The sequence below is a fragment of the Phalacrocorax aristotelis genome, chromosome 3, assembly GCF_949628215.1.
Source record: "Phalacrocorax aristotelis chromosome 3, bGulAri2.1, whole genome shotgun sequence".
Classification (NCBI taxonomy): domain Eukaryota; kingdom Metazoa; phylum Chordata; class Aves; order Suliformes; family Phalacrocoracidae; genus Phalacrocorax; species Phalacrocorax aristotelis.
Genome location: NC_134278.1, coordinates 29,837,252 through 29,850,533, shown reverse-complemented (window position 1 = coordinate 29,850,533; position 13,282 = coordinate 29,837,252). Strand labels below are relative to the sequence as shown.

The 13,282-nt window shown below is 36.4% G+C and overlaps 1 protein-coding gene across 1 annotated transcript in view; it reads left to right on the top strand.

Annotated features, from left to right (window-relative positions):
* The window catches only part of EYS (eyes shut homolog), a 944,860-nt gene that overhangs the window by 797,445 nt on the left and 134,133 nt on the right, over nt 1-13,282 (top strand). Inside the window, exon 39 of the mRNA XM_075087034.1 lies at nt 9,845-9,953. Coding sequence (XP_074943135.1) covers nt 9,845-9,953 — 109 coding nt within the window. The remainder of the gene's footprint in view (nt 1-9,844; nt 9,954-13,282) is intronic.

The window sequence follows — 13,282 nt, the reverse complement described above, 5'->3', positions numbered from 1 at the left end:
TACCAGTTGCGTCAGGAAGTTATCTCCCACACACTCCAGGAATCTCCAAGACTGCTTTCTCTCTGCTGTGTTGTATTTCCAGCAGATATCTGGTAAGTTGTAAGTCTCCCACGAGAACAAGGATGACACTGTTGACTTACTTTCAACTTATCATCTGCTCTTAAGGATCTTTACTGTGGAACTGTTATCAGCTGTATAACCCTATCCAAGTCCTAGGAGCTTTCAAAATCTACAGTGAAGTATGTTTTCCCTATAATTATTATGCCATATTAAGCACTGTGATCATTATGTTAATAATAGATTAATTATTACTAGATTATGTGAAGGGACATGACAACAAGTGTAGCAAAACACCCCCTTAAAAGCTAACTGGAAGAAAGCTGATGATTTTCATCAAGCCCATTTCTGGTGAATCTTTATTATATTCATTTGTCTCTGAATCAAATAAAATGTCACGAGAATGGAAGATTAGAATAAATAAACATTTTTTAAATACCTTTCAAACTAAAAATAATGGTTCTGTGCAACAAAATAATGGCAAAAAGTCAGTGTCAGACTGACTAATCTTTTCATACTAAAACCGGGTAGAATAGAGGCACATGTGGGAAGGTTTGAAATTTAACACTTTGACAGTATTTAAAATATATTCTCACAGCATGTTAATAATGTAAAACCAAGAAGTGTTGTTCTCTATGGGTACTTCATTTCTTATAGCTTGATATATGTATGACTGGAGAAGGCTCAGCAACTCTAATGTGAGAGCCTTGTAAGGATGCTATTATTCTTCTTGGATTAATCAGAACTGAGGAAGAGCTGGCCATATTTTTCTCTCGTGTTAATGCAAGTCCTTTGACATGTGATACTCTTTGTTAGAATTTGGCCTGCTCTCAGTAGGCCCAGCAAGTACTGTGATGGCAGTTTCAAAGTCAGAATTTTGACAAATGGCATTGTCCAAGTACAGCAAATTATGCTGGTTGAAAGTCTACTAAGAAACAAAAGGCAGATAGCCCTTTTTAATGTCAAACTGTATTATCTTTATAGGAAAGTGTATAAAACATCTGTAGGAAAAATTTCAAATGGTAATGTAACACCAGTTTTATTAACATGGTAAGATTTTTGTTAAGAAAATGTTGACCTCCTGAAATATGCAAAATCACATGGGGAAGAGCTAGAAGTTTTTTCTGTTTCTTGTTGCTTTTCTCATTCAGACACTTAAATTTTTTAAAAAGACCTATGTGGAAAAACAGGGGGAAAGGAGGCATTTAGTACAAAAATTATTATATTACTGTGCAAATCACTCTGTGTGTTACATAGGAGCTCTAGTGTAAATATTGTATGTATGGTGCAGTTCAAACCTCCTCATACATTTTGAAGTATTGATTGAAATGTTTGTTATTTCCCACAGATAAATCCAGAAGTCTGGCAGAAAATAAAGTGTGTTCTGTGGATTAAACAACGCTTTAATAAATCTGTAATCAAATACAAATAAGAGACATTTAATTTAAAAAGAAATTTATGTTGAAAGTGGTGCCTAAGACTGGTATTTCCATAAAACTGTGTATCTGTGTTCAAACAACAGCTAGATAGTTCTTTTTTTGTTCCATTGGTTGCATCCACAATGAAGAAAGAGAAAATGGAGTGATCAGAAGACTTTCAAAGTCAAAGTATAATATAACTGGGTTGGTGCTCTAAAAACTCAGTTTCAGGTTTTTTTTAAGCAGTCCTTTTTGCAACTCTTTTCATTGAAAACAAAAAGTAGTATTTTGCAACAATGCAATATGGAGCACTTAGGATCAAACTGAGCTGAAGACAGAGTGCTATGTATAATAGTAGGAAAAAATTCCAGTTCACTTTGAAATATTTTTCACTGTCTGCAGTAGCCGGTAACAGGACCTCTAATGTCCTTTTGAATCAAGAAGAATCAGTGCTGTACTGCAGGACCACTCTGCCATACAAACACACCAAGCTGTATAAGGCATAGAGGTAGATGAGCAATATCATTTGTATCCTAGCTATAGTACCCTTATTATTGGACACAAATATATCAGAGCAACTGCTTATATTCATAAAGAAGGCTAGACCCCCAAAACTATTCACGTGCATTACTATCTCCACTCTTACATATGCTAATTGGCAGTTTTTAAGGGCTCACTCTCTCAACTTTGTTCACCTTTGTGTATTTTTCTAAGTTCTTTTATTCCTACATATTCTAGTAAAACTGATCAACGAATAAGGGAGGAGTTTAAATAAATATAGCAGAAACTATTTTTTAGCAATGTTAGGAAGAACAGCCTTCAATGTGTGGATACAAGGAATGTGTCATCAATAACAGAGAATGTAATGTTCAGTGTAACACTGCCAAAGACTGGTAAGTTTCTTACATTGAGGACAAACTGCACACAGTACTTGAGGTGGGGCCACACCAGTGCAATGTATAGTGGGACAATCACCTCCCTCAAGTGGTTAGCTATGCTGTGCTTGATGTACCCCAGGACACGGTTGGCTCTTTTGGCTACCAGGGAACACTGTTGGCTCATAGTCAACTTGCCATCAACCCAACCCCCTAGATCTCTTTCCATGAGGCTGCTCTGCAGCCTCTCATCCCCTAATTTGTATGTATAACCAGGATTGCTCCATCCCAGGTAGAGAATCTGGAACTTACTCTTGTTAAATTTCATATGGTTGGTGATTGCCCAGCTCTCTAGTCTATCCAGATCTCTCTGTAAGGCCTCTCTACCCTCAAGGGAGTCCACAGCTCCTCCTAGTTTAGTATCATCAGCAAACTTACTTAATGTACAATCAATTCCTGTATCCAGATCATTTATAAAAACATTGAAGAGAACTGGTCCTAAAATTGGGCCCTGGGGAAACTCACTGCTGACTGGCAGCCAGCCTGATGTAACCCCAATTACTATGACACTTTGAGCCTGACCCATCAGCCAGTTCCTCATCCAATGTATTATGGACTTGTCTAACTGTGTGCTGGACATTTTATCCAGAAGGGTGCCATGAGAGACAGTATCAAAAGCTTTGCTAAAATCCAAAACACAACATCTACTGGCTTCCCTTCGTCACCTATATGGGTGACCTTGTCAGAAAATGAAATTAAGTTGGTTAAGCAGGACTTTCCCCTTATGAACCCGTGCTTGCTAGGTTTTCAGTAACTCGTTTTTCAGTAACTCCCAATGTAATCTTGTCCATAATTTTACGAGGCACTGAAGTGAGACTAACAGGCCTGTAATTACCAGGGTCTTCCTTCTTTCCCTTCTTGAAAATTGGGACAATATTTGCCAGCTTCCAGTCAACTGGGGCTCTCCAGACTCCCAAGACCATTGAAAAGTAATAGAGAGAGGTTCCGCGATGACATTGGCTGGCTCTTTCAGTGTGCTGGGATGAAATCCATCAGGCCCCATAGATATGTGCATCCAGCTGGAGCTGCAAGTCTGGAACAAGTTAAGGGTCGGCTGGGAGTTTACCATCAAAAAAAAAAAAGAAAAGGGCATCAAGGGATTACTGCAAGACACTGTGAGGAGTCAAAGTCATTTGGGATTTTTTATCTTCCGTACTTTCAGTACCCCCTTCCCTTGTCTGTCTTTCTTTCCCTCTCCTCTCCTGGTATGCTTTTATAGTTCCGTGAGCTCATAGCCACTAGAAAACCTGAAATTTGATGTTGAATGGCTGGAGGTTACAACAGATGTTTCACTGATTTCAAATAAAATGTCAGACATAAAATGAAGCATTCATTTTTATAATTATCACTTCTTCGTGTTGTAACTGAAAGTGGTAAGAAATACCAAAATTTGACCTTGTTGGAATAGAAGAGGGTGAAGAGACATGTTAATATTTCCATGGAAGCGATATGTTGAAATTAATTTAGGGAAGAGAAGGTACATTTTAATAATGAAAATTTTTTAATTTTTTTTTTAAGGAAGAAAAAATAGTAAGTGCAAGGATTTTTGAAAGAAGTACCAAGTGATTATTAAAACTGTAAAACACAGTACTGATTTTCACACTTGTGAATTGAATGTGCTCAGTCAAAAGTAAAATCACTGTTCCTGAAAAATCTCCGGTACTGCTTGACAGCTGGTTAGATGTTCCCTTGACAACTGCTCTGGTTAATCAAGGGTGTAAATGAAGCCGCTGTTTCAGTGTTTTGCAGGAGTCGTTTTAGATCATGTCTTTAATATCAACACTTTTTTCAGTAAAGAGGATTTTTGTGGGGATTTTTTCCTATGATGTGCTGTTAAGTTGGGGTAGTGTTTGTCAGCTTGTAGGGAGGAAAACAGCAGATAGTTCTAAATGTAATCCTCCAGCTGTGGCATTAGAAAATGGACAGTAGAATAACTACTTTTTAATAATTTTTCAGAAGACCAGAAACCCTGGTATGCTAGCAGTGTGAGATCTTTTTTCAGAAAAAAACTTACCATGATAATTTAGCTTGGATAAGAACAGAGGCTGGTTCTCTTTATAATGCTTGGGTTTTTTTTATACTTGATGATCTGACATTTTAATTTTGTTATGCCTTTCCTTAATCTGCACCTTCCTCACTATATAGAAAATATAATTGCTATAAACTAAATTTTCTTAAGTATGTTTACACAACCATGAATGCACCATTTTTACATGATTACATTAGGTAATTATAATGCAAGAATGCAGTTAAAAGTCTTCCAGAAGTTCCAGTCTCCAAACCTATTCTCATCCATATTGTCAAATACGTAATCAGTTTAAGATACTTTACTGTGTTTCCCTTGATATAAACTGGAAGCTGAAGCAATCATGCTATCAGTTAGGGCTTAAGTCAGCCTTTCCAATCATTAGCAGAGACATTAGTATGAATTTGCGTTCATGTTTTCTATTGTGCTCCTTTAGTGCCACCTGGTGACTAGCCTGAAAGAAAAAAAAAAGTATGATTGCATTTCTCACGTGGAGAAGTGTCTGTGATAATTTAACTAAAACATTTGCTTGAGCAAGATTGTACCAGGTAACATTTGATTTAGAAGTGCCTCAATCTTAGCTAGTTTAAGAGAATTTCTTTTGATATCATTTCTAGGTCTAAATTAATCCAATACTTAATATCCACAATTGTGTCATCGCTATGAGCATGTTAGGTAAACATTGCACTTTGTTAGAAATTCAGTGTTTATGCATATAATGAATCAAGATGTAACTAGTAACAGCATTAAGCACTGTATTTAACTTCGGGTTTGCATCTGTTGAGGTCCATGAGTCTTTTGTAAAGAAACAGCCCCTGTAGTAAATAATTTGTTAATTCTTATTCTTAACGAGCTTATATAAAATCCATAGCACCTATGAAAAAATCATGTTATTCTAAGCCAAGCACAGAAAAGAAGGACGAACCTCTTCTTATTTCAAATCTGTGGAAACAAATATTCAACTACATCATGCCTGTACCTTAGCATCTACAGGAACAAGTTGGGTTCCACATGGCTTCAGACCTAATTAGATTATTCTGCATAACATTCCCATACGCCCTCCCCACATACCCGTTTCCCATACCTACTCCCTGCACACCCAGTTCTCTACCGCTCTGTGAATCCTTTTTATATCATTATGACTGTGCTGTGCATGAATCACAATTTTGGTGCCTGACGAAATAATCCTGCAATAGGAATCATATTGCATTCTCTCCTGTCACTGCCTCTGGAGGGAAAAATAAGCTGGCTTTGAGTGCAGCTGAAATATGCCACTGAGATGTGAGGCAGATGGACTGAAATGCCTTCAGCATCTAAACGAGTGAAAAAGCACTACTGAACTAAAAATACTTAAAAATTTAAAGATGTCAGTGATTAGCCACTTTCATCTCAGGTGTTCTTAATGTGAGGTCCCTATCTCATAAAATGAGGTTAATTAGAAAAATAAAGAAAAAATGTCAAGAGAATAAATCATCAGTTTCATTTTATCTTTTTTAATGTGGATAATGGATTTCAATCTTCGATGAGATGCGTCCGATAATGCAACTACATTTATCTGGTTGCAAGATTAAGACAGATTTAATCTTAGATTATGAGAAATACATTATCAAGTTATAGAGCTACATGAAGTGGTGTTTTAGTTCAGGTCATCTCTGCTACAGAATATTTCAAGCGCATTCTTTTTTCCATCATTGTTTTTAGAAACTAGTGTAATTATGTCTTGCATATGTCCATATTGTAGCACTTTGTGGTTTTAAATGCTATAGTAAAGATAGAGACAGCATTTCTGGTTTAATTGCCATTTTTCATTATTTTCCTCATTTTCTCAAAGAACTGTCTATTGGGCTGTAATTTTCCATGCTCTGTCTCTTTCTAAAAGCTATTCTAAGCATATTTGAGTAATCTAGCAAATTCAAACAGTCCTAATTTTGTGGTAATGTAAGCATGAAAAATATTCATTTTGTTCACATTTCAAATGACAGTTTTTCCTTTCTATGGCATAAGACAGAGAGAAATTTCAAGTATAACTTGCTTGGAAATCCTTGCAGAGGAAGGAACAAATGCTGAAGAAAGTGGTGGTAGCATTCCTAATGTGCGCTCCAGAATACAGGGCAGTAGGTTGCTGCCTATAGCCTGTGGGGTTTTTCTCACAACTCAGATTCTAATCTACTGGCTGACATCAAACAAACCAGTTCCTTTCTTTGAGATTTCATTGCTGAATCTTAAAAATATAGCCTTATGTCCTTTGTGAAGTTGAGACCTAATGATCAAAATCACTGTATAATAGCTGCTGTCTATAGATACGCTTTTTTCCCTTTGGAATTTATTTTTTCTTTGGAATTTATTTTTCCTTTGGAATTTATTTTTCCTTTTTTTCTGACACATTTCTTTAAAGGTAGAATGGATCACCAGCTGTGCCTGTGTAGGGATGACTGTGTTATTATCTACATGGATTTAGGATACTTGGGGTTCTCTACATAAAGGTACCTCCGTAAAGACCGTGACAGCATCAAGTAATATTTAAGGCTTATTTTACCTGCACCTATTTTTATTCTTCCATTATTTTTTCCCCTGGCAAAGAATCAAAATAAAAGAAACTATGTTTACAAAACAGTGAGAATGTGTGAATGCCAGGCATTAGCAAAGAAAGTTTACAAAGCTGGATTTGGCTTGGATGGCTCGTTGCTTGAAGATGATCAAACTGTCATAGACCATATTGGTTTTTTCTTTTCCATTAGATGAACGTTCTTATTTATTAACTTTGCCTCGTCACTTAAACCTTCATTCTTTGTGGGATAGACTATTATAATACATGATATAAGGGCTTAAGCCTTGAATTTATTTAGAAACTGCAGCAGATGTGGACTTCAGAAACATTCCTGAAAAGCAAGGCAAGGGCAGAGCACGGCATGGCATAGATTAGCCACGGGTGTGTTAGGTCTATACTACAATATCCACTCAGAGTAGAAAGCATCAATGGAAAGTTATGAGTTGGTTTTCCCCAAGAGAATACTAAATGAGCTGATTTTCTATTACCTGAGAAAGTTATCTGTATACACTGTGATTTACCTGGACAATTCCCAGCAGCTGAAATATCAGTAGGAATAATAAATAAAATTCAGAATGTATTTAACATACCAAGAATTGGTTGGAAATCACAGTAGATGGAAGTACTTTCTCTAAAATTGCCCTTATTCCAAGTATATAAAAAGGAAATGACAAAACTATATGTCAATATGCCCATTATTATTATTATTATTATTAATGAATGAAGAACTTCTGTTTACTCAATTTGCATTTTGTAATGAAATTGTGAAAATTAGCTGATCTTTAAAACAGCAGACATTGCTGTTTTAATCTAATGTTGTGCTAACTTTAGACTACGTAAGAAGGAACTTAAAATATACCTAAAAAACCTAAAAACCATACACTTTTTTGTTTAACCTAAAATAAGAAAGAAAGAAAGAAAAATGGGCATTTCTCAAACTCACTTGAATAGTCATGGGGTCTAGATCACATTTCAAGAGGTCAGAATATGCCATTCAATATCTCAGTCTTTTTAAAAGAATTTAAAACATTGTTCCCAGTTCAAAAATAGGAAGAGTGATACATACTTACAAAGGTGAAATAATTTAGCAAATTTCATCCCCATGCAGCAGAGAACAGTGAAGTCAGTGAGTTAGTATTAACTGAATTAGCTCTGGAACCAGAAGCCATACAACCAGTAGAAAGGTAGGTTTATTAATATGGGTGCATCACCTGCTGATACAGAGATTCTGCCTATGAGGCTTTTGTTATAAGATGCTCACTCAGAAATCACTGCACTGCAGTGAATGTTATAAATATTCATTAGGGGCCTAATACTATATCCATTTATGTCAAAACAATGTTCCCAGTAACTTCAGAGGAGAAAACTGAGACTCTAATTTTCATACTGAATCTGCAGACAAGAGAATGAAATAGTAAGACTGTAGACACAGGAGCAGAAAAGCAAAGCTCGAGGCATAAGATGGGATAAATCATACCATGGCAGCTGCACACAACCAACCAGGTAGTAATATATGAAAAGGCAGGTATCTGAGAGCATGGTGGGTCTTGATGTGGTTCATCCAGGAGTAAATTTGTTGTTGGCAGGGCTGAGGTCATTTCTAAGATTAGTAATATATGCTTCTAGTGTTCAGGACACAATGGGCTTTAAAATATGTTAACTCTTTCATATGTCTATAGCCTAACATAAAAATCCCAGCTCAAAATAGTTCCTGCGATTCCTGCCATTGTCCTTTAGCATTTGTTCAGCTGAAAAAATGGAAAACTTGGCAGTCCATATAAATGTATAAATTATTTTTCAGAAACTTTTTGTAAAACCTGTTCTGTAACATTTGTGAAATATAAAAAAAAAAAAAACCCGTAACATTTTTCTTGTTAAAGGGCTTACTCTGGAAATTTAATTATATGGATTTGTCTGAGCAGAGTTTCTTGTGCACAGTGCATGTAGTCAGTAAACTTTGTCATGCTTCCCAAAAGGAGGCCCATCACATTCTCTTTTAAAGCATGTGAAAACTGAAACTGAGGCAAAGCGGAATTGGGGAGCACTCCTACAGAAATAGCAGAGCTCAGTTTTAAAGAATCTATCACCTACTATTCTCCTATTCTGCCATTGCTGCAATAATGTTTATGCAAATTTCCCTTCTAAATACAAAACCAGTATATTTGAAAATCATCTGGATTGAATTTTTATTGCTGATAATATTAATAGTGTTTCATCACATCTCATCATAGAAAGAACCTGAAGAATTCTCAGTGTTTTATTGAATGTTTGCTAGTATTTACTTTACAAATTCCCTTAACCTTATATTCTTCTTTATCTCTGAAACTCAGTACCACAGTTTACATTAACAGCATGCTTTCCAAGTAGTGATAACTATATCACAGTGTAATCTTGCTGCGCAGAGGTATGCAGCCTTTCATTTCTTATTCCATTTCTGTTTCCCCTGTAGGGCAGGAAAAGGAAATTTCCGCCTAGGGAGTTCGGCATCATTCAACATTGATGTTACTTGTCCAACAATCCTCTATACTAGGGAGACCATATGTCAGCCACAGTTAGCACTTACAATTTATCAATACCCACTTATGCATGTAAAGATCTCTTTCTTCTTTGCCTCTGTATACATTTCAAACACTAGAGTCAAGAACAGTAGGAAAGCAAATAGAAGAGGACATTAGTAGAAGAAACATCTTTTGTCTCCTGGGTAGTCCAAGTAGCCATGAAACTGGAATTATTAGTGTCCAAAGATTGTCATCCCTTATGGAGGCAGAAGCATCTTTTTCACCTTGCCTTTGCTGTGAGAGGTTTGAATACTCTGCTGTCAAGAGTATAAACAATAATGAGATCTTCTCTTTACTTCCAGCTATATGTTGCCTGTGAGCAGTCCTGAAGGTCACTGTATGATTGAAATGGCTGCAAATGGAAATCATCCTGTACAACACAGACTTTCTCTCTCATATCGAGCATCTCGGGTAAGTCTGCAAAACATCAAAAAAATAGCTAATTGCTTTGAATGTTTCATCAGCGTACACACTTTAGTTATTCTCAAAGGAGAATAGGCATTCTTACTTTTTCTAAAGAAGGAAATGTAATTCCTCCTCAGATATCATTATATGTACTTAATTTCTCTTTAATACATATTTTCACATCAAGCATCTATAGTATTTCCATTAAATTCTTCAGGTCACCTGACTCCAAAACCTCTATTTCAACTGCCTAAAGTCCATGAAAAGGACACTGATAGTGCAAGAAGAAAAATAATATGTTAGCATGTCATTTAACTAGGTCATGGTGTTGTTAGAAACAATTTAGATACTGTTAAGCGGTAATTCTGGTTACTTTTTATTTGCAAGCCACACTGTCTAGTGGAGGGCAGTTATGAATCATCAGTGACATAACCTGATGTCACTATTGTTGCTATGACTTCACTTCTGAATACTATTGTAAAAATTACTGTCTCCATTTTGAAACTGGTATCAGAAGACTCATTTTAAATGGGCAATAGGCCTGCTTTCCCAGATCTTGAGTTTTTTGTGTTATTCTTTGTCTCCATGTTATCGTGTCTCTGTTATGTGTCCTCTCATCACAAGGTTATTTCTGAATGATAGATTTTAAATGTTTTTAGACTTGAGAATTTCAACTGTGACTGACAGCTCACTTTATGAGTTTGTTCACTGGAAGGCAGGACAGTTAGCTGTAGAGATGCTAATCATGATGTGCATATCGTGGTATGTACTGCCAGTTACTAATAGAATTTATTCTCTGTTTCTTCCCTGAGTCAGTGTTTAGGTGTTTATTTAGTCTGATATAAAGAATTAACTTGTATTAGATATTGCTATGAGCCCAATCAGTTGTCTGTTCATAGCTTCCAGATGATCAACCTGATGTTCTGCTGCAGAAGGTTCCTTTGTCTCCCTTTATGTCTCAAGTTCGTAAGTCTGGCAGAATGTAAAGCTAACACTGCTGGCAGCTTCTGAGTAGAGAATCTGGGGAAAGATCTTACCTGTCAGTACCTAACTATATAAAGAAGCCAGCAATGCCTTACTCACTGAAAAACTTGCAGGTAGCCAACTTTGATGTCATGCACCAAGATTGTACATCAGAATATTTCTGCCCCTAATCAGGAAATCTCTTTGGTTCCTAAGGAAGTCCACAACTCTTACCTGTTTCTTTTTGTGGCGGTCCATGGTTAATTTTGAGTTCGTATCACGAGTGGGTTTTTGAAGTGAATGTTCTGGTCATCCCCACTTGTCACACTTTAGTTCATGTTGCAGAGCAATCCTGGAGCATGCCAGCTAAATTCTTTTAGGATAAAACAGTACAAAAAATGCTCTCTATGAGTGCACTTAATCTGCTGTAACCACTAATGTGTATATCATGGCACCAAATTATACTTAATCCAGAATAACCCCTTGCATGGTATGTAGAATGAATGTCATATCCTCATGACTAATTATATACATTACAGATCTGCTCCTTATCTCCCAGACCCCCTATTTTCTTTACAAAGTACACAAGCAAAGGAAAAAAGGAATTCCTTATCTCTAGGAGGACTAGTGAATTTCTTGTTGTTACTGGCCAAGTTAATCCTTCTTACCACTCAGGCTCCAAGTGCAGAAGGACATTTTCAAATTAGTATTTGAAAAGTTAAGCATGAGTATTACAGACGTTAACGAAATGGGGTTTTGACACCTGTTCTGTTATTAACAAGACTTACAGGAATGCTTCCTAAGTGCTTCCTTAAAATATATTCTAGTTAAGTCACTTAAATTCAGACCAGGACTTTACAGAAAGAAATGTGGATTGTGGTGTGCTAGCATGGGTTTGAACATCTAACATATTATGATAAAATCCATTGATGCGAGAAACTGAGCAGAGCCTACTGAAGTTGTTCTGTGGTACTCTGGATCTGCCCTCAAGGCCAGTGCTTTTGTAAAATAAGCCCAATAATAAAAAGTTTGTGTTGCAAGAGGAATGTTTAAAACATTTTTCTTAAGCATAGACACTTTACATTCCAGTCCAATGCTTTACGTAATTCTTGTAACAGGTTCACAAGCAGAGAGAAAATGTCTGTCTGCAAACACTACTTACAAATCTTGTCCATAGCTATGCAGGTTTATAGCTTTGTTTGAAAGGGGATAAAGTCAAGTGATATGAAATGAATTCGGCAAGCTGAGCTGATGTCTTTATATTCCTTCCACATGAAAAATCTGATTTAGTTTTATCCATGCTCTAAAAGAAGTAGGTTTTTTTTCCCTTTCCCTTCTAAATGAAAGACATGGTAAGTAGAGGAATATCTGGAGGTGTTCATGTTCGTTGTATCTCCAAATTTCACTTGAAATTGTCAGCAATAGAGCTTCAGGACTGATAAAAGCAAGACAGGAAATGGCAAAGCAAAAGCATACGCATGTATGAATTCCAGATAAGTCAATGTCATGTTTTCCTCCTGTTCCTAGTTCTTTACAGTTGATGTCTGAATATGATAGTGAAGGACTCCTTCACTATTATCTCCTTACATAAATAATCTCTTTGTTTTACATGTGCTGTGATATATGTTTTTTTTTCCATGGGTTTACTCCTGCTTGACTTGAATTGGCTAAGTTTCACCTACTTTCTGGATTGATGGTATCATACAAATAAATGCATCACAGTCTCATACACTTATGAAAAAAATATTATTTTTCAATTCTTAATGACAGGCATTTACCAAAGGAACTTAGGAATGGTGACACCCCGTGTCAGAACTCCAGAAAGTGAAGCATCAGCTTGAGGAGTAGAATTCACAGTGCTAAACAAGTCACAGATCCTTTATATGTGATGGTCAAGGGTTTGACTCCTAGGTCAGGTAACACAGGAAGTACCATATTGAGCACTAATATAATTTGGTCAGTCCCAATATGAAATAGTTGTGGGTGTTTTTTGGCACCTTTATGAGGAAGTTCTAGGCATCTGTGGCTCTAGAATTTACTACCTAAAACTTAACCTTTCCCCTTGGGCTTCAGTATAGCAGTCTCTTTTCTGTGACTCATGCAAAAAGAACAAAATCTTTTTTCTGTATTCCCCTTATCCTGGGGTCCCGTTGGTCCCAGATCCTAAAGAAAAGCTTTATCTTCAAGTCTCAACCATAAGTCTCAACCCTCAACCATGAATGTAAAACTCATGGTATAGAAATGAGGGAAGCAATGAAGAAACCTTACCATGGTCATTGTGGTTAAGACTGAGAATTCCAATTTGTGTTTCATGGGGTATATATTGTCTTACATATTTGAAGATATGCAAACACACAAACCACTCTCTTTGT